The sequence below is a fragment of the Hemicordylus capensis genome, chromosome 2 (genome assembly GCF_027244095.1).
Source record: "Hemicordylus capensis ecotype Gifberg chromosome 2, rHemCap1.1.pri, whole genome shotgun sequence".
In the NCBI taxonomy this organism is placed as follows: Eukaryota; Metazoa; Chordata; class Lepidosauria; order Squamata; family Cordylidae; genus Hemicordylus; species Hemicordylus capensis.
Window position 1 is genome coordinate 174,638,567 of NC_069658.1, and position 21,629 is coordinate 174,660,195.

Below are 21,629 nucleotides of genomic sequence, written 5' to 3' on the forward strand. Positions count from 1 at the left end.
GCCAGGATTTAATTATTCTTCCTTCCCCGTTTCTCTCCTATGTTCCAACTATCTGTACATGTTAAAGACTTTTCTTCCTATTCTGTTTTGTATTGAGGTAAAATATCTCAGTGCTATTAATTGCCTCATTATATAAGCAAATTGGCAATGTAACATGAGTATTTAAATGTAACCACATGAACTAGAATTAAGCCAGTTATTTGAACCTTTTATCTGAGTGGAACCACACACACTTCATTCGCAGCTGAATCCAAACTCAAAATGAACCAGAAAATTCAACGATGCATGCACATGCCCTTCCCTTCCTTCTACCCTTTATCACAAGCCTTTGTAGCTCTGTTTATATAATTTGTCTAGCTGTGGTTCAGTAGATCTTAAAGCTGATGCCCAGTTACAGAAATCTTAGTTGATTTATTCTGCGCATTTTGATCAGTTAACTATAAGTGTATACGCATGTGTATTCATGCATTTATATATAAACAATAGCTCTGAAGAGCTATTAACCTTAAGTGGCGCAGCAGGGAAATGCTTGACTAACAAGCAGAAGGTTGCCGGGTTGAATCTTCGCTGGTACTATATCGGGCAGCAGTGATATAGGAAGATGCAGAAAGGCATCATCTCACACTGCACAGGAGGAGGCAATGGTAAACTCCTCCTGTATTCTACCAAAGAAAACCATAGGACTCTGTGGACTCCAGGAGTTGAAATCGACTTGATGGCACACTTTAACTTACCTGAAGAGTAAGCATTTTGTAGATTATTTATTATTTATTTGATTTATATACCACCCTTCCAAAATGGCTCAGTTATGCATGCATATTGCCTAGCAGGCACCATCTTGGAGGCATTCCTTCCTGTATGAGAGCGGAGGAGGAGTGCCTCTTGTAGGCTGGCAGCTGTCCCCACAGGGCTTTCAAAAGTATTTGTATTAAAAACTTAGTTACAGGTGACCCTCATTATTTGTGGGGGTTCTGTTCCAGCCTCAACATGAATAATGAGACCTTGAGTCTCTGGGAACTGGGGAGTTAGATTCTGGAGTTCCAGAAAATGACCCAAAAGTCGCCAAATATACAGGAAAACAGCAAAAATAAGGTTGGAGCACAGCACTGTACCTTGGCAACCTCAGCTCTCTGACTGCCACTCTCCAGGTGTTGCAGCAGTGGTCGCAAGCATTCTCCACCAACAGTGCGAGCAGGGTTGGTGATCCACTCCACTTTGCCAGCTACTGAAGGCATGGCTGCAGCAGATGAAGAGGTGACTGCTCCAGGCTACAACTTCTTCCAGACTATGTTCCATGTCTGGGATTTGATCTCTTCAAGGGATGCCATGATGTTCTCAATGCAGTCTGCAGTGCTGTAGCTCCTCTAACAATTGCTGACTGACAGAGGAGGATCAGCTTCCATAAGATCCAGCATCCTCCTGAAGGTGCATTGAATGTGTGTAGTAGGACTTGAAAGTCACGATCAGATCTTGGTCCATTGGATCAAGGAGGTGATGTTGGGTGGCAAGGAGGTGATCTCCAGGTTCGGGCGTGCAAATTGCAGGGTCTCAGTGATGTGGATGGGGCTCGTTCCTGGGTCCGCTTAGCCAATTAGTCAGACACAAGACACATCATCAGGATGTCCAAGAACATTGTTGAGCACCAGGAGGATTCCGAGGACTAGGTTGTTGGAAGCCAGATATCTCTGCACCTCATTCAGAAAGTAGTTGCTCACCCAGTCAGAGAAAACTACTGTTGTCACCCATGTTCTCCTGTTGGCTCTCTAGAAGATGGGAAGCTAGCTTTTATTCTTCCCTTTCAGGGCACAAGGGGTCTGTGCTCCAAGATCATGGGCTTGACCACACAGTCCCCTGCAGCATTGCTGCACACCAGCAGAGTGAGGTAGTCCTTGGCTGCCTTGAAACCCGGAGCAGTTATTTCTTGTTTGCTGATGGAGAGGGATGGCATCTATTTCCAGAACAGGCCTGTCTCAGCATCGAAGACTTGATCGGGCCTGTACCCTCATCAGCCACTGGAATTCCGCTGGAAATCTTTGCGCCACCTCATGGTCTGCCGATGCTGCTTCCCCTGCCAGCTTGATGTTGTGGAGGCTGTAGCTTGAATCTTTCAAACCAGCCGTTGCTCACTTGGAAGCCACACTCAGCTCCTTCAGATGTTCCTACCGCAAACTGCCTGAAGAGCTGTAGTGCTTTCTCACAGATAATAGGTCCACTCAGTGGCATGTTCCTCTGGGCTTGGTCCTCTGTCTACAAACGGAGAGCTTTCCCCTTCTGTTCCATGTGAGGATCACGTGGATGGAACACCGCTTTCAGACTCTGAGATGTGCCAGACACCGCACTCGCAAAGATACTGGCTTCACTTTTCTTTATGGAGCGGACGGTGGACTCAATGATGCCGTAATGGTGTGCTACAGATAGAGCACTGTTCACACAAGCCAACATGTCCAGCAGCTTCACCTGCTAACACTTTCTGAGACCTTTTCCCACTCTCCTCAACAGAACTCTCTGCTGTGCTCTTGCTCATTTTGACTGGAAGAAGGAAAAAATTGTACAATGATATACAGTACCGTAATTGTGCAAGACAACCCTCACAAAATTGATAAAGTATTAGACAGTGCAGTAACTGATAATTAGAAACAGTTTTCAATGGATACTTAAAATCAGTTTTAATGGGTATACTATTGTACAGTAAGTCCGTAAAACATATTTCAGTTGATGATTACACTTTTAATTGCAATTTAAATACAGTCATATGGTACAGCACAATACTAGAATTACCAAGATTAAAATTAAATTTATATTTTAAATTAAAAATAGAATTTCATGAAAATTAAAATTAAATTGATAAAAGTGATAATTAGCATCTTACCGGGGCTGCACAGTGCTGCAAGAGACTCTTCCAAGAAGCTGCACAGGAATGGCTGAGGAAAGGCTCCAAAAGTAATAGAGCAAAGGCCCCTAAAGGCTCTTAGTGGCTCCCTGAGGACACCCAAGGCTGCCAGATGCTCTTGGATTTTTTTTTTTAAGCAAAAAACACAGAAATCACACAACAAATCACTCTTCCATCCTCAAAACTCCTCTCACTAGCCATGAGTATATGCAGGAGGAGCGCAGCTATATATGGACGCCGATACGTGAAGACCGGTCTGCCAGGAGCACTATTGACAAGTGCCACCTGTACTCTGAGGGAGAAAAACCTGCCTGATTGAGGGTGCCTTTTTCATGTCTCATCCGGCTTTTAAGTAGATTAACTGATTAGATGAATCACACTGCAGTCCTTCTTGATAGTGAAAGTGGCCTTTGAGATAATCTTGCCCCATCTGCTACCCTGTATCTTAAACATCCTGAATAATTTTGCATAAATGATGCCAATTCAGTGTAGAACAACCTAGCTGGAATTGAGGAGCCAGAACTGTGCTCCGTTGTCACAGGAGACTTTATACATTTTCCCCGCTATGAACCATAAGATCAAAGTGCAGATACTTCCTTTCTTAATACCTGTTCAGTAATAAAAGGTATTTGCTTTTAAATTGCTTGATCATCAGAAAGATGATTAATGGGGGTCAGGCTTGTTATCTGGTATGGAAGGAGGACTTCCCTGCTCTGGCTTAGATCCATGGAAAAGAAGATAAAAATGGCACTGCCTGTACTTGGGGAATACTGGTGTACAAACTGCTTAAATTGCAAGTCTCCTTTTATGATTTGAGTACAGTTCCTGAAGTGTGCTAGGATGCTTTGAGAATCTGGATTTATTTCTGGGGGCGGGGGAAGTTTAAAAGACAAAACCGAAGTTCTCCCGTAGGCCAGTTCATTGGTCCAAAAAAGTGCATTTAACTTAGGCCTTTGGGAAGAGAACTGGTCTTATGGAACAAGCATAAGTCATCCCCTTCACTGAGCAGGGTCCGCTCTGGTGGTATGAATGGGAGGCCACATGTGTGAGCACTGTAAGAGATTCCCCTCGGAAGATGGAGCCGCTCTGGGAAGAGCAGAAGGATCCAAGTTCCTTCCCTGGCTTCTCCAAGATAGGGCTGAGAGAGATTCCTGCCTGCAACCTTGGAGAAGCTGTTGCCAGTCTGTGTAGACAGTACTGAACTAGATGGACCTATGGTCTGACTCAATATAAGGCAACTTCCTGTGTTCCTATGATTGTTCTGCTGGTATGCAAACTTTACAAGGTTCCTGAAGTTTTAAGTGAAATATATTATGCATGTTGGAGAGCAGTTAGCAATATTCTGGTTTTCCTGCACATGGTCCAGTCTGTATAGGGTTCAAGTGATCCTGTTATACTTGATCTGTCATAAACCCTTGGGCTGTATTTAAGGGTGTAAACTTGGTGGGTTGTGTTTTTTTTACTACCTCTTGCTCACTGGTTTGCAGCCACATAACATTAGTTAGTCTGCTGCTTCCTTTGTCCAGTAGATGGTGCAAGTGTATCCCAAAATTACATTATAAGAGTGATGAATTCTTATTGCTCAGTTTTTATCCCAAGCAATTACTTAAAACTTCAAACTCTGTGGTAATATTTATTACCGTCTGAACATATTTTACCAAAAATTGAAAGGTTAGAAAATGGCAGTCCTGAGTTGAACTTAAGATAGGTTTCTGGTTCCAGAAAGCTGGTGGCATTCCTGTTAGAGATCAGGCTAATTTGCACAATGGAAGGTATCCCTTGATACTTAACATGTGTAGAGAAGTCCAGCCAATGGAAAGTAAGTGTGTTGAGTTGCTGAGGAGAGCTGGTCTTGTGGTAGTAAGCATGAACTGTCCCCTTTGCTAAGCAGGGTACATCCTGGTTTGCATCTGAATGAGAGACTACATGTGTGAGCATGGTAAGATATTCCCCTTGGGGAGTGGGGCCACTCTGGGAAGAGTACCTGCATGCAGAAGGTGCCAGGTTCCCCCTCTGTCATTTCCAGATAGGGCTGAGACTCCTGCCTTTAACTTTGGAGAGGCCGCTGCCAGCCTGTGTAGACAATACTGAGCTAGATGGAACAATGGTCTGACTTGGTATAAGGCAGTTTCCTATGTTTTCTGCCTTTTTCTGTTTTTTTGTAAAAAGAACAAACAAACAAACCCCACAGAATGTTCTGGTAGAAGTACACTTTATTATTGGGGAGAAGCCAACTTAATGACTCTGCGCTTAGACTGTGTTAAGAGAAGCAAAAGGAGGAACAAGAGTATTTGATAATACAGCTCTGGAAAAATACCTCTCATTCCAAATCTAACCTGTAGAAAACATACTAGAAAACTGGAACCAAAGGATTGGCTCAGAAGGTGAAACTCAGCCTCCCCATTGCCTCTTAGTCCTCAGGGTTGCCATTATCACACTGAACAAAAAGAGCCCAAGTTGGTAGAACTCCACCCTTGGGGTCTCGCCCTGCTAACCCTTGCTCCCTTGGCTCTCTGGGCCACCGTTCACAGCTCTTCGAGCTTCCCTTGCACGCTTCTTTCCTGTTCAGCCCTAGTGCTACATTCTCTCTGACTGCTCTTTTCCTTTAGCTTTGTGCCCCATCACCCGTTGCTTCCTCACGCAGCTGCTTTTCAGACCACTGCCTACTTGTCCCTGTCTCTTGGTCCGCCTCCCTGGTGTGCCTCTTTCCCACAACATACAGTCCCTCCTTCCCTTGCTTCAGAGCCCTCTCTGATTAGTCCCTTCTTGCCTCAATTCCCTGCCTCATCATCCCTTTTTCTCAGGTCTCAGTCTTCTCTTACCCCTCCCTCTTTCTCAGTCTGTTATTGCCTTTTCTGTACCTTGTTCAACTCCCCTTTCCTCTGGGCTTCCTGTCCCTTTTGTTTCCTGTGTCCGGAGGCCAATCAAACTGACAACTTTCCCTTTCCTTACAGAAACTGTTTAGTTCCCTGGGCAACTGAACATTCTGTGCCACCACACCAGCTCAGCCAATTAGTGGTAGAGGCTTCACTGCCAAAAGCAACATATAATGTAGATATTTTATATTGAGGCTGCTCTGCCTACATTGAAAAGAGAATTGCATAGCTCTCCCTAAGGAGCTTGTTCCATTGCCAAACTGTTGTGTGAGCAAGTCCATTCTTCCTGATCTGATCCATTTCCCTGTTAGTTAAACCACCTATCCCAATCTAGCAAGGGAGATCTGTATGTGGAAACCAGTTTACTCATGGGCAAATTATGCTTATGTAGATGGATACTGCAATGTTTTCCTGGGCCCCATTGATAGATGTGTCCTTAAATGTGGCTGGGGTTGTACTTTGACTAGTGTGACCTCCTGCCAACTAAGCAAAGAGGCATCTCTCTTATATTTAGTGTGGGTGTGGGGGAGGCAACTGGCCCTATCCAACCCCAGCACAGCATCCCTCCAATGGCTGTTGCTGGTATCTGCCATATGTTTCTTTTTAGATTGTGAGCCCTTTGGGGACAGGGGATCATCTTCTTGAGGTATTTATTGTTCTATGTAAACCACTCTGAGAACTCTGGTTGATGAGCGGTATATAAATATTATAGTAGTAGAACAGAATGGGGGCTGGGGCTGCTTATTTCCTGCTTCTCACATTATTTGCAAGAATGTGGAAATTTGTTCATTTGGCTCTCTAGTACTTTTTATTTTGCTAGGGTTGCGGTATAGAAAAGCAGATTAGCTTCCCCGCCAGCTGTGTACAGTGCAAGTGTTACTTGATCTCCCCCCCCCCCATTTTTGCATTTCAGACTTAAAGGCCTATTTGCTAAATTTCAGAAAAACAGACAGCCTAAAACAATTGCAGCGGTTTGCTCTAGTAACAACTTGTGTGCTATTTCCATTCTGTCTGAATAAGGATTTGCATAACATGACTCTGACACTAACACTCATTGGTCCACTAAGAAATAGCTCCTCATCCTGTGTCTCATCTGTGTTGGGCTGTTGTTCACTGGACTAAATAGACCATTGGTCTCAGAGGAGAGCTGGTCTTGTGGTAGCAAGCATGACTTGTCCCCTTAGCTAAGCAGGGTCTGCCCTGGTTGCATATGAACGGGAAACTAGAAGTGTGAGCACTGTAAGATATTCCCCTCAGGGGATGGAGCCGCTCTGGGAAGAGCAGAAGGTTCCAAGTTCCCTCTCTGGCTTCTCCAAGATAGGGCTGAGAGAGGTTCCTGCCTGCAACCTTGGAGAAGCCGCTGCCAGTCTGTGTAGACAATACTGAGCTAGATGGACCAATGCTCTGACTCAGTAGATGGCAACTTCCTATGTTCCTATGACTTGGTAGAAGGCAAGTTCATGCCTCCATAATGGCATTTACAGCACTGCCCTCCCTCATAGGGTTTCTTCAATAGCTGTAAAGGACATGAATGCTACACAATGTCAAAAGGAGATGAGACATCTGCAGATCTAGGCAGCAAGGTTGCTAAAAGTTCATTATCCTGCTGGCAAAGATAAAGTATCTGCTTCTGCCCTGTGGCCTTGTCTCCCTCTCTGCCAAGGGCAGAGGCATATCTACCACATTTCTTTTTGCTGTGTCCCAGGTGTATAGAGATGTGCCAGTGGTTAGCTTTCTTTCTGCAATAAGAAGGAACTGAACCTTTTAGACAGCCATTAATAGACTAAATCTGAGCAGCAGGCTTCATAGTTTGTTTTCCTCCTTTGGACAAGATCCAAAGTCATGGGGAAAGGAAATGCAAGCAGCTTGCTCTTTCTTGCCACCTCTTTTGTACATCCAAAGCTGCTCCCCGTTCTGAAATGTGAAAGGTTCATCTGTGCAGGACACAAGCCAACCTGCTCTCCTTGTCTGCACCGGCTAGGGGAAGAGAGAGTGAGATAGCAAGGGGAAGGCAACGGAAGAGCAGGGTATGGACTGCTGAGCTTGAAAGTTGCAAGTTCAAATGTTGGCCCACAACAAATGAACAAGCCCCACATGCTGCCTTAGTCCTTCTCTGGGATGAATTATGGCTCGTCTTGCAGAATTGTGTTGAGATCAGCTGGTTTAAATAGCAAGGATAACATTTCTAACCTCCCGATATAGCTAGGCAGAGGAAGATATCGCTGGAAGAAGGTATGTCCCCTGCCTGGAGAACTTCCTCACAGTTTCTGTTCCTCACCTGTGAAATGGAAATATATGACCACAGGGGTATTGGGGTAGTGGGGACAGAGAGCAAACTGTTCCTATTTGCAAATAGTTATAAGTGCTTTCCAGGTTTAGTTGTCTCCCCTGCCACCATACCCTGTGTAGTTGGTCGCTTATAGTTAGGAGCATAGGCAGCTGCCATATACTGAGACAGACCATAGGTCCATCTCGCTCATTATTGTCTACACAGACTGGCAGCAGCTTCTCCAAGGTTGCAGGCAGGAATCTCTCAGCCCTGTCTTGGATGTGACAGGGAGGGAACTTGGAATCTTCTGCATGTAAATAAGCAGATGCTCCATCCCCTAAGGGGAATATTTTACAGTGCTCCCATGTGGTCTCCCATTCATATGCAATCAGGGCAGACCCTGCTTAGCAAAGGGGACAATTCATGCTTGCTACCACAAGACCAGCTTGCTACCATTTCTTAATTGAGGAACTGAGACTGTGAGAAGGTGACTTGCCCAGGCCTCAATCTTGTGGTACTTCTGAGTGGAAAGGAATTCTGCAGAGAAACTAGTCTGAACCACCATTTTCATTCCATTTTGCAGCTGTCCTTATTTTTCTGTGTCTCTTGTAGCTGCCCAGAAGGCTCGGGAGCAATTTGAAGAGGTAGAGAAGTCCCTGAAAGAAATGGAGGAGTCCATCAGGTATGGCTTCAGTTGAAAGCTGCATGCAATTCTGCAAGGGTGAAGTGGGCTTCCTCGGGGAGGAGGGAGCCTCTTGCTCCTTTGCTTGGCTTTTGTGCGTTTGTTCACTTCCCCTTCCCCACTCCCTCTGTCCAGGCATGCTTCAGAACCACCCTCTCTTTTTTTTGTCCCAGTGCTCTGACCTGAGTGTTTCTTACAGCATATCAGAGCTAAGTAGTGGTGCTAGCTGTGGATAATTAGAGGAGTAACTACGCTTGAGGAGAATTCTGTTGGCTCTTGTGCATTTTGAATTAAACCACTGAGACTCCTGATTGAGAGGGCAGTGTGCAGAGTGGCTGGAGAAGTCTGAATGGCACTGTCATGTAGATGGGGTTTGGAGTGAAGTAAAAAACATCCCGAAGCTGGCCCTGAATAAGCAGCAGGCATGCAGGACCTGGGTCAGAGTTGGGGGGAGTGCAGGAGACAAGTTGGGGGGAGATCCTGATGACATGTCTCTGTTGGAGGGCAAAAACATATACACATCCACTCCCTCTGTCTGCCAGAGCCCTTGGGCAAGGCCCGGGGGAGCCTGAGCAACTTCCCATTATCACATCTAGGACTTCCCTGCCTTGAGAGCAGCTCCACTGAACACCCAGAGATCTCGCTGTCACGTCACCATCCTCCTCTGATCAACTCTATCTCATGTCACAGACAAATCTAACCAGCACAACAGGGTCCACTTCTCAGCTTGTCAACTGTGGGTGCAACTAGACTTGAATGTGCCTGCGGCTCATGGGTGGCCCCTTGCTAAACAGCCTTTCACAAAGAGAAAAGTAGAGGGCCTGGGGGAATCCACAGCTCATGTTTTTTCCCCTAGCAAGGGAAGAACAATGGTTAGACTGGAGGCCATCCATCCAGCATTCTGCCCCTGCTCCCTGCCCAAAGCATTAGCAGCAGCCTCTGTTTCATCCAGGAGTGCTCGGTTTGGGGGCAGTCCTCCTCAGGCATACCCTCCTGCCTCAGCAGGTGAGACTAGTTGAAATTGATCCCAAGAAGACAGGCTTGCATTTCAGATGTGTTAAAGTCAGAGATGGGGAGGTTCTTATTTCGGCAGGGAGCACATCCCAAAGCCTCAAGGCAACAGAGAGGGCCCATCCCTGAGTAGCCACCAGAGGAGCTGGTGGCAACTGCAGATGGACCTCTCCAGGTGGGTTAGGGCGATGGGTCTCACAGTGAAAAAGACATTCTCTTAAATGTCAGGCATGTTGCTGTTCCTGATGTTTCACTGAAGATGAGATTATTTAGTACAGGTTTGCTCCAGGGGTTTGGAGCAAATCACATCTTTTTGTCTTCCCTTCCCCGCCCCGCCCCCCCCACCACCACCACAGTCCAGTCCCCAGGGGGTGAGGAAGAAGGGTAGAAGCTGAAAATATATTTTAAGCTGCCTCCTATTGATTGCATACATAATTATTGCCATTATCATGCCATTCCTGAGCTCTTAGGCTGGGAGAGCTGATTCAGGGAGCAGATGGGAGACCTCGGCATGCTTAGTTTCGCTGACCTTGGTGCTAGGCACTTCATTTAGCTCCTGCTGAGCGGGGGGGGGGCAGCATACTTTGCAGGTTTCTGCCCCATCTTAATGGAAGAAGCCAGCACTCCATTATATACACTGACTGCCCCAGATGCAGCCTCTAGCTGATTATTTTTGGCCCTCCCTTCAGAACTTCTTCACACAACTGTTAAGGCATGGTGGATTGCTCTCACAGGTGGCTTTCCTTTCATGTGTGTTGAGACTGGTGTCTTCATACTGATGCCAGTTTCTTCCTTGCTCCACATCCTCCTGGGAATGGCTGTGCTCCTTTGCAAGTGAGTTTAGCAAGTACAGATTTGTTGTGATACAGGCCTTGGTCATGCCAAGCAGCCACTTCTTAGGTTCAGAAAACTATAAGCCATTCCCTCTGTTGGTGGCACCATCTGCCTTGTTGCTCCTAACTAGGATTCCTTTAGGATGGGTAAATGATCAGCAGCATTTCTATCTGCATACTTAAATAAATAAATTTTAACACTTAACATGCTCCTGAGGAAGGATGAACTGAGCAAATGAGTTGTGCAGTCATGATATTGATTGCACAACTCAACTATTGATTGATCAAAAGGACATTGTAGAACTGGAAAAGGTGCAGAAGAGGGCAACCAAGATGATCAGGGGCCTGGAGAACCTTTCTTATGAGGCAAGGCTGCAACACTTGGGGCTGTTTAGTTTAGAAAAAAGACGACTGCAGGGAGACATGATAGAGGTCTCTAAAATCATGCATGGTGTGGAGAAAGTGGATAGAGAGAAAATCTTCTCCCTCTCACATAACACTAGAACCAGGGGTCATCTCATGAAATTGATTGCCGGGAAATCTAGGACCAACAAATGGAAGTACTTTTTAACACAACACATAATCCACTTGTGGAATTCTCTGCCACAAGATGTGGTGACAGCCAACAACCTGGATGGCTTTAAGAGGGGTTTAGATAACTTCATGGAGGAGAGGTCTATCAATGGCTACTAGTTGGAGGGTTATGGGCCACCTCCAGCCTCAAAGGCAGGATGCCTCTGAGTACCATTTGCAGGAGAGTAACAGCAGGAGAGAGGGCTTACCCTCAACTCCTGCCTGTGGCTTCCAGTGGTATCTGGTGGGCCACTGTGCAAAACAGGATGCTGGACTCGATGGGACTTGGGCCTGATCCAGCAGAGCTGTTCTTATGTTCTTATAATATGAACTAGTATTTTTAAGCCCGTTTAAATAATGGGCTCTAGTGGGGGGGGGATGCTAGTGGGGGGGGGGGACGCTGTGTCTCTGCGGCCGTATCTTTCTCGGACGTTCTCCTCCTCCCTTCTCACATGCTGGGCGGGGCTGGCAAGGAAGCAGATTCCTCCCCTCCCCTCCCCTTCCCTTCCTTCCTCCCATCCAGTACAGCCAGAGCAGAGAGGGAGCGGCTCCGAACCCAGCACCATGGCCAGCCTCACGGTGTACAGCACCTCCGTGACCGGCTCTAGGGAGGTGAGTGGCGCAGGAGAGCCGATGTGCGGTCCTGGGCGGGAGGCGCTCCGCCATTCCCCCCCCCCCACTCTTTTTCTCCAGGCTCCGAGGAGGAGGCGCAGCGCACGCTTCGCTTCCCTGCCTTGTCTCTCTGCTTCTCCCCCCCCCCCGTTCTCTCCTTTTTTGTTCCAGCTGCCTTCTTTTCCTGGCTCCAGCTGCACTTCAGTGTCCCCACCTCTCTGCCGCCCGGATTCTTCCTCTGCCTCCTTTTTCGGCGGGCCAGACCCGCCGCCGCCTCTCCTCTCCCCGCGGCCGGGGTGCTGCCTGCCGACCCACCGCCGCCGCCTCTGTCCTTTTCGGCGGGCGGGCCAGACCTGCCGCCGTTTCTCCCTTTGCCTCCCCGTGGCCGTTTCTCCCCTGAAACCGGACCCCTGCTGCCCCCTCTGCTCTCCCGGTCCCCTCATAGCCGCCTCTGCTCTCCCGGTCCCCCGCTGCCGCCTCTGTCCTCCCCATAGCCCATTCCTCGACCGCCGCTCTCCAACATGGCCGCTGTGTCTCTGCGGCCGTATCTTTCTCGGACGTTCTGGGCATGCGCTTCACGCATGCCCAGAACGGCCGAGAAAGACACGGGCAAAGGGACACGGGATTACACCTAAGCATTTTATTATACAGGATTCACCCTACATAGCCTTTCTTCTGGCCAAAGTCCTTGGGAGCTTCTCTTCCATGAACTCATTTGAAATGTTCTTGGTTGCATACTCCTTTGTAGTCATACATACGTTCTTTAAAAGTCCCTTCACTTTAGAAGCAGAATAAACTGTGCAATTAAACCTTTGCAAATTTAATTTATTTTGGGTGCTGCAGCACCCTGTGCACTAGTTTTAGGGGCTGCTTTTTGCAGAAGGCACGCATCATAGGCACTGAATCCTTTGAGCGCTAAAGCGCAGGCTACTTCTCTTTGTCAGGAATAACTCATGGGCAGGATGGCAGGCCAGGGAGCTATCCATTTCAGGACCCCAGTCTGACCCAGGGCTAGGAATAGGCTCTGGAAGTTGGACCTCAAGAATGAATTCCTGAGATCCTGTCCCAGTAGGGTAGGTCCATGATCTCAAACACACTCTGTGCCTCTGGGACAAAGTTTCTGCTGGAGCTCTTAAAGACACAAATGGCCACCCTGCCAATGAACATTGGCTTGCTGGAAGTCTGTACAGACAGAGGGGCTAGAAAGGTGGTGTCATGGTTGGAGTATTTTAAGTATAAACTAGCCTACCCACACAGAGCATCTGTGCACTATTTGGGGCTGGCTGTTCCTTCCTCCCTCCTGCCCCACTCTTGCCCCCTTCCCCTCCTGCCCCACTCCGCACACTCTCTTTCCCATTCACCCTCTTTGCAGTCTCTCTGCTGCTTCCCCGCCACTTTCTTGTCTTGCTGGCCTGGCACGCCGCCCCCAGCGGCCAGGCTGGGCTTCGCTGCCACTGCTGCCGCCTCTCCTTTACCTGGGACGGCTGTCCCGGCTGTTCCGCCGCAGCCTCCCACCTCCCGCGAGCAGGCCGGGCTTCGCCGCCATTGCCCCCGCCTCCCCCTTACCTCAGCTTTGCCCCCGCCTCCCCTTACCTCAGACAGCCGGAAAGGCCGTCCCGCTGCTGCTTCCCATCCCCCGCTGGCAGGCTGGGCTTTGCCGCCGCCGCCTCCCCCTCTTTACTCGGGACGGCGTGGCCTGGCCAGGCCAGGTCGCCCCACCGCCTGCCGGCGGCCACCATTTTTCCTTTGCCCCGAACTCTCGCTCAATGCTAGGAACTCTCGCGAGAGTTCTGCCGCCAAATCCAGGAGGATGTGCATGCCAACTAAGAGAATTAAACATATAGATTATTTATTGCAAATTGCTAGGCTAGTCGGCTAGTCTGACATGCTACTGTTCTGTGAGTAGGGATGGATTTTTTTGGTGGGTTTTTTGTTTTTTGTTTGTATGGAGGAGCCTTCCGTTCTGCATCCCCATCTGCAGTTTGGAATGGCCTGGCCAAGAAGCAGGTTTACCACCTCTGAGAGAGCTGGACCCAAAACAGCAGGTGCAAAACATGAAGATAATTGAAGTCCCTCTTCCCGATTGACTCCACATGGGGCTCCTCTCACCCAGCCATAACTCAGCTGCAGTTGCAGCACAACCACCACCCCGCCCTCCAGACCCCAGGGAGATCTCTGGTTTGGCCCATTAGGAAGGCTTTTAGTTGGAGGGGGTGGGGTGGGGAGAGGATGCTAAGTAAGCAGCTAATGGAAGTCTGGAGCAGCAGCTGAGACCTGTTTTGCTGGTGTCGTTTTTCAAAGCAGCTTTTCCCCTTTGGGTAGTGAAAAGCTCAAGGAAGGTGAACGTGCTGCAGTCCTTCTCTGTCACACTTAGGCTTACCGCCCACCTCTTTCTCAAAGGCTCAGCATGGCTAGCAGTGTTTGCTCACTTCCATCCGTGCAGCAGTCTTACAGACCCAGGTTGCTGCTGTACCTTTTCCACAGGCCAGGGAGGTGTGGCTGGCAGAGAACAAGCTTGGCATAAGGCTACCCAGAGAGCTCATGGCCAAAACGAGGCTAGGACCCAAGTGCATCCATAAGTATGCTCTGCCACAACAGACTGCAGCCTCTGATAGTCCGTATGCTTGTGGGGTGGAGGGAGGAGAGAGAATGGGACATGAGCCCTTTGGAAGGATGCAGAATAGAGAGTTGGTTACATGATGCTGCCGGAGGAGGAGGAGGAGGAGGGTATCTTCTTCCTGAAAGCCATCTTGATGTGGCTGGGGCAAGTAGCTGCAAAAGCTTGATTAAACAAAGAGCTTCACATCTCTGTGGGCTGGGAGAGAGATCCGTAATTAGGAGTAGCCTTGGTGACAGGGCCGTAACCATGGGATACAGCCTCTCCCCAACAAGTTCCTTTTGCTGCTGTGTGGGGTCCCCTGAGGCTGCCGGCAGATAAGGGCAAGAAATAAAGGCAGCCACTTAACAAAGAGTTTGGGCAAAAGGCATTGACCCCTGACACTGGCCAGGCCTGCCTCCTGCCAGAAGGGGAGGGGGTCTGATGCCAGGTTAATGTGCTTCACCCACCCCCCAGCGGTCTGAAAAGAGGCTGCTGCCCACCCAGCCTTCCTCTCTGGGGCTGGCAGCTGGGGAGGAGCTGTTCCTCCGTGGCTAAACACAGGATCTGTGCCGTAAAACCTGAAAAGCTGTTGCTAGTTGGGGCAGATAGTGCTGGGATAGACAGACCATTGGCCTGACTCAGTGTAAGCTCATCTTGATTCCCCCCCCCCTTTAAATCCGGGTACAATGCAGCAGCTTGTGAGAAGTCCAGCACAACTGTCACCTCTCCCAGTGTTAAGCAGATCCCCTGCCTGCCTTCAGAACTCACATATTTCACAAAGCCTGCTCGTTGTCCTGTTAACCCCTTAACACTCAACCCAGTGCTGTGAACCCCTCCATGGAAAATGCTTCTAAGAGGCTGCTAGGAGTTGGGATGTTTTCCTTTCGTGCTCCTTGCACTTTCCTCCCCTTGGTCATCTTCATATTCTAATGTGTATATATTAAACAGTTGGAAACCAAAGTTCTGTTGTGGTATGAAGACAGCCAAGCCAGAAGCCCTCTGCTTTTGAAAGTGTACAAAGCAGTCACATGAAGGAGGAGGCTCAAACATCTGGGTCCCCTGTGTTTTCTGAGCAAGGCATGCCTCTTTACAAAAAGATAAAGTGAACCCGTCAACATTCCTGCAGTTTCTCCCTCCCATTGGGCTGATTCAGTAAAAGTGCTGTTAGTCCTCTGGGCAGTTTTCTTTCTTTCTTTGAAAATGTGTTTTCCCTTCTTTTACAGGAGTCTGGAGAAAGAGATTTCCTTTGATTTTGGACCACATGGAGAATTTTCTTATCTCTACGGCCAGTGCTATGAACTCACCACTAATGAGTAGGTGCCTCCTCCCCTTGCTTAACTATCTGCTTGCTCTGGGGATCTCTTCCCGCCACTCACTTTTGGCATCAGGCGCGCTCACTCTCTTCTGGTTTGATCTCTGGCAGAACTAGAAGATGGGGAGTGTCTTTGCACCTGGTGGCAACGGGGGTGGAAAAAGGCTGCTGGCAGCTTCCTGGCTGTGGATGGAGGGTCATGAATCGGGTGGAAACGGTAGACTTGGATTGCATGGCAAAACCCACTGGAAGAATCTGGCAGAGGTTGAGGGTGTGGCAAGAAGAGAGCACCCCTTCAAACGTAGCAGATTCCCAATTTCTGCCTCCAGCCAGCACCCATGAAAGAATAATTCCACAATCTCAAAAACAGAAGCTATGCTTGGCCCAGCTTCTAGGGTGGATGAATAAATTCTGATTCAGGCAAGCAAGGCTTGCTCCAGATTAATTTTCTTATTAGATCTGGAGCAAGTTACGCTCATTCTTCTGGGGGGAGGTGTGATTCCTTGATATGCATATATGTAGTTGCTTTTGAGTGGGTGTCCGTATTGGATTGTGGGTTGGGTCAAGGCTGTTCCCCTACAACTTAGATGGCTGGGAGCTCCCATGCCTCCCTGCTGTTGTGTTGGTAAATGGGAAGGATAGCTTCGAGGGACTAGCGAGGGTGCTTAAGGTGCTTAGGAGTTCATCTAGGCCTAGCACAGAATCTCTCAGGTATAAGCTGATTTCTCCTTCTGGGAGTGCTGTGGAGAGTAAGCCAGTTGGCCTACATGAGAATGGTAGTTTGGGGAGGCAGCCCTAGTATGCTCTATGACTTTGCTCGAGGGGCATAACTGTCCACCAGCTCTTTTGTTTCCTTCAATATTCATGTGTTGAAGTAGGAGAAAAACCCAACACTTGAGCAAGCCGGGCTGCCCAACTTGGTCTTGCAGGAAAAGCAAGCTGGATCTCAGTCAGGTGGGTTGGAGGAGAGCTTTGATAGCCACAACCCCAAATGTTCAAGCAAGCCCCTTAAAAATCAGATCAGGCTTAGTCTTTCAAGAAGTGAAACTCCACAGAAATGACAAGGAAAAAATAAGCCTTGATGGGATTTGCTTTTCAGCCACAGGGCCCCTCCCCTTCAGGAGGCCAGCACGAATCGCCTGCTAGACTCCCTTTTGGGGCCTCGAGGTCAGTTGGCTGGAGGAGGGCGTGGTGCAGAACTTTGCACTGCAGCCAGAAAGCAGGGCTTGGGTGTCCTGCTCTTCTCTGCATGTGGCCTTTGAGAGGTGGCGTAGACTCCATGGGATCTGTCACCTCTCTCTGCCCCCCCCCCAGTGTAGCCCTCCTCATCAAGGAGCTGCTTGCAGACCCATCTTGGATGTCTCCTGAATTGAACCTTGGGATAGATAGCCTGCATTTCCCCTGTTGACCAACAGTGTAAGATGATTTTGTAATAATGGGAACACAGATTTTTAAGGTTTGATACTTTTGTATAAATTAAAAAAGAAAAAGAAAATCACCACTTTGAGAAGACTGCAGGGCCCCTGTGCCTGCCTGCACCTTTCCTCCTGACCTCTTGCTGTATCCAGCTCCTTAGGTCACCCTTCTGCTTGTCACTTCCTCTTCCCCATTACCATACCATTCCCAGTCAAGAAGTATGAAGTAGGATTCAGAATAAGCTGCGCCAATGGAGTGACTTTATGTTAAGCAAAGCAATAAACAAACATCTATCTGTCTGATTTTGCTTGGATTTCCTTGCTGGTGTGCACAAGTAGACCAGCCGGAAGAATAGCATTGGGGCAGGTCTATAGCTAGTTCTTCTGCCACCCACTCTTGCTTGGGACCAAGGCAATCCTCTTCACTGCCTCCTTTTTCATCTCCTTAAAATGGGGATTGTGTGCAGCCACTTAAAGCCCCAGTTGTAATTCTACAGGAGGCTCTCTTTTGTCTTTTTTTTTTTTTAATCCCAAAATCTTGGCGAGGGAACACAGGGCACAATAAGGGAGTTGGACTTCCAGAGCGAATGAGGCACACGGGTGTCTGGTGGCCCATGGCTCAATTTCTTGTCCTCTGACCCCAGGCATCACTTTTTGCTCAGCCATGTCCTGAACCCTGCTGAGGAAAGAGGAAGTCTTGGGAAGTCAGCAGCAGAAGTGGGAAGGCTTCAGCACTACTCACTCGTCATCCTCTCTCTTACTCCTTAAACTGGACCCTCTGCTTTCTTTGGGGTCACGGCAGATCTGGGTTCTGACACGTGGATCTGCTGCTGTTGCGTCTAGTTTGGCCCTCAGTCATGCACTTTGTAGACCAATGTGGGCTCCTGGGCTGGGAGCTCATGGCAGGAGGAACACAGTATTGGAGGGTCCCTCACCTGCTGCCATGATCTGCTGTCAGAAGCCCCCTGCCATGAATGTCACTCAGCACAGCACGTCTGGCCTGAATGGAAGAAAAGTAAAGGGGAGATTAATGAAAAGTGGTCATACTTATTCCATTTGCGGGGGAATGAAAATCAGATATCTTGTTTCTAAGCAGGGATTAGGCTTTTGGGAAAGGCCTGTTTGGTCTATGAAATTGAAGCAGTTTATTTTTAGAAGTGAGTTTGGCTTCTTTTCAAATGATCCAAGCATTCTGGAGTTTAGCACTCATTTTATACACACAGACACAGTCTGTCTCCTCACCTCCCCTTCCCCCCGCCCTGAGAGTTTGCCTTCTCACACCTCTTAGTTAATTTGTGGTGCATATTCCTGTGGCCACTTGGAGTTGGTTCACCCAGCTGCTGCTAGATTCATGGTGGTTCCCTGGAAAACCATGAGTGTTACATGTGGAAGGGTCAAAGCTGCTCATGGTGGCTTCAGCACACAACCAGCTGGCCACAGGTGAAATATGGTGCACACCCGGGCATTGTTCAGCTGATTTCTTGCTGCTGCTGACCAACATATGACCAGTGGATATGGCCCCAGGATGAAGAAAGCGCCCATCTTCCTGCACCCAGACATAAAGTTATTCTCCATCCCTGGGAGTATTAACAAGACTTCTTCAACTTGGGGATGCAGCCCAAATTCTACTCTTATCAAGTTGTGGCAAAAGTTCTTATTTTCTCAAGCCTTATACTTGTTCGTTAGGACTCTGTACTAAGCCTTTGACTAGTTGTGAGCTGCAGGAAGAAGAACGTTACCAGGGATGGCGATCCCCTTAGCTTGATGGCTAGTGTGATAAGGGTTCATGCATTCGTTTTCCAGCCACTCTTGTGCCTGCTCCTGCTGAAATTTCTCAGCATTTTCGAGGACCAGTAACATGCTGTTGCTTTTATTTATTTTTTTAAAGTTGGTGTCTTCAAATTCTGGCACATGCACAATAGATTACTTTTTTATTCTTTCCTCCCTGCAGATATATTTATCGTCTCTGTCCTTTTAACAGAGTGTCTCAGAAACCCAAGCATGGTGGCTCGGAGACCAGCCTGGGGTAAGAGATTCTGCAACTCTGGTCCACTTCCAGGAACAAGCACTTGGTACCCATATGCCACTCTTAGCAATTTGTGGTCACCTACCTCCTGAGCTGAACAGAGGTGGAGTGCTGCAGTGGCTAAGAAGCAGAGCTGTGAATCAGGGAAATCCCAGGTTTGAATCTTGTCGTGCACTCGGCAGGTGATCTTAGGCAAACCACTCTCAGCTTCAGCCCCATCTGCCACTACTTGTGATATGGGGATGATAATACTAAACCTATCTTACTTGGACTCTTGTCATGATTACATCAATGATTCTATATTTAAAGTACTTTGAGCATGCCAAAGCCCTATATAAACACTAAATATTATTAAATAAATATTATTACTATCAAAGAGATCATATTTATTTTATTTTATTTTTTTATTTTTAGAGACTGCTATTCATAAATACCAACTTTAAAGGGTGGTATTCATACCAACTAGGACAGGAAAATCTTCCCTGCTAGAAACTGAGCAGGAAACTGCAGTTCACATTGGAGATGGGGTGTCTCTTAAACGCTGAGCCCCCTCCTTTCAGCTCTTGAAAATAGCCAGCTTGGCCTCCCTTGGTGGCTTGTGGGTGGTGGCTCCCTGATAGTCTCCTCGCCTAGAGCCAGCCCTGGTCTGGACACCTCCCCAGAAAAGCAGGGGCTTCCTGTTGCCCCATCTAGCTCCAGCACTTTGGGCAGGAGCTCTTTGGGGTGCTCTGATGTGCCTTGCCTCCTTTCCAGCACGTGGGGCTCCTGGGCCGGCCCAGATGATCACAAATTCAGTGTCATGAAATACGAGCACGGGACAGGCTGCTGGCAAGGCCCCAACCGATCCACTACGGTGAGTGATGTGGCTGGTGTGATGACCAGCTTCCCTTCAAGGCACCCAGCACTAGAGTGGCATGTCGTCTGCTTGGCAGCTTGCTGAACACCCATTGCTTGCAGCCTGGGAGAAGCACTTTGGCTTTTGATCAGTACCTGGGTCCAGTGAGTGCTGGGTTCAGATGTTGCAACCAAAACGCCACCTTTACGTGGCCATTAAAATGGCCACTCCAGGTAGTTCAGGGTGCTGAGCTGCAGTTCAACAAAGCAAGTGCATTTCTGATGAAGGAAGTGCCAAGGCCAGCTGGGTGGCTCTTGCAGAAGCTTGAGCTGTGGCTGGGCTGGCGGTTCTGGCTGAGGGCCAGTGACTTGCCGTACAGGTGGCTGGCCTGGCCTTTACCTGGTGGAAGGCGACTCAGCTTGGCACACTTGCTTGAGTCGGCTATTATGGCTCCTGGGACTAGCTGAGACTTGTGCTGATGTGCTTATGAAATATAAAGGGGGTGGTGGTGGGTGGTAATGGTCACCCTTTTAGCAATGGTATGGGGGAAATGAGCTCTTTTTTAGAAGTGGGGGTGGGGTGAGGCAGCCCCAAGACCTTGCTGGTCTGGATATGTTTACATGCTAAGAGCAAAGGGCTCTTAAGTCACAGCTTTAATCCTAAGCATGCTTACATGGAAGGTTTCCTGAACATTTGCCCACCAACAAAGGCCTGTGGGGCTCAAAATCAGCATATGGCGAGGGGAGGTGGGTTCAGCATAACTTCTTTTTCCCCCCTCTCCATGTGGGGGATGGGTTTCAAACATGCTGCCGCCACCACCTACAACCTGAAATGGTACAGCCCAGGGAAAACTTTATCCCTTTTCTGCCAGCCATAAGAGCAGTTGAGCCCTGGAGGCAGGGAAGGAGGTGGGATACTCCCCATCCCATGGGGAATAGGATGCTCTGCTTTATGATAGGGCTGTGCCCTACTTGGGTGATGAGTTGGGTTTCCTCAGGACACTTTTTGATTCCATTATGTGGTTATGTTCCATTCCTATTTGTACTGTGTAGTGGAGAGAGTTCCGGTCAGAATGGGGAGGCTTGGGTTCGAATGCTTGTGCCAGATGAAGCTCTCGAGGTGTCCTTTGGCCAGTTGTTATCTGCCTCAAGGGTAGTTGCGAGGTTCCAAAGGGAAGAGTCCCATTCTTCCCAACCTGAGCTCCTTGGAGGAAGGGCAAGATCCAGAGGTGATCATTAGCCAGCCTGGAGGGGAGTTGGGGTGGTCTGTTGGTCTCAGTTCCCCCTTTTTGAGGGCTGTGATGTCAGACCCCAGCATGGATAGACCAAAAGTCATTGTCCTGATTTCTCTCCTCCTAAGGTGAAACTCTCATGTGGCAAGGAAACGGTGGTCACAGTCACGACCGAGCCCAGCCGCTGTGAATACATGATGGAATTTGTCACCCCAGCAGCCTGCCATGAGCCCAAAGAATTGAATCATGATGAGCTCTGAGGGCAGGTGAGTTCTGTTGGCAAGTTCTAACCCTCTGCACACTCAAGGTGGGGCTGTGTGGGCTGCGGTAGGCCATAGTGAGTGGGGAAGGAAAGCCATGGTGAGGAAGGGGTGGATGAAATGTCATAGGCAGGGAAAGGTGTGCCTCTGATTAGAGGCTGCTGGAGACTAGGCCAGTAGGGAAGCAGCAGCCTTCAGGGCCCCC

The 21,629-nt window shown here is 48.6% G+C and overlaps 1 protein-coding gene across 2 annotated transcripts in view; it reads left to right on the forward strand.

Moving 5' to 3' along the window:
- The window catches only part of PRKCSH (protein kinase C substrate 80K-H), an 84,400-nt gene that overhangs the window by 62,022 nt on the left and 749 nt on the right, over nucleotides 1–21,629 (forward strand). For both annotated transcript variants that reach the window (XM_053296511.1, XM_053296512.1), the window contains exons 13-17: nucleotides 8,648–8,717; nucleotides 15,569–15,658; nucleotides 19,024–19,098; nucleotides 19,852–19,951; nucleotides 21,293–21,430. In XM_053296511.1, coding sequence (XP_053152486.1) covers nucleotides 8,648–8,717; nucleotides 15,569–15,658; nucleotides 19,024–19,098; nucleotides 19,852–19,951; nucleotides 21,293–21,424 — 467 coding nt within the window. In that variant the 3' untranslated portion in view covers nucleotides 21,425–21,430. The remainder of the gene's footprint in view (nucleotides 1–8,647; nucleotides 8,718–15,568; nucleotides 15,659–19,023; nucleotides 19,099–19,851; nucleotides 19,952–21,292; nucleotides 21,431–21,629) is intronic.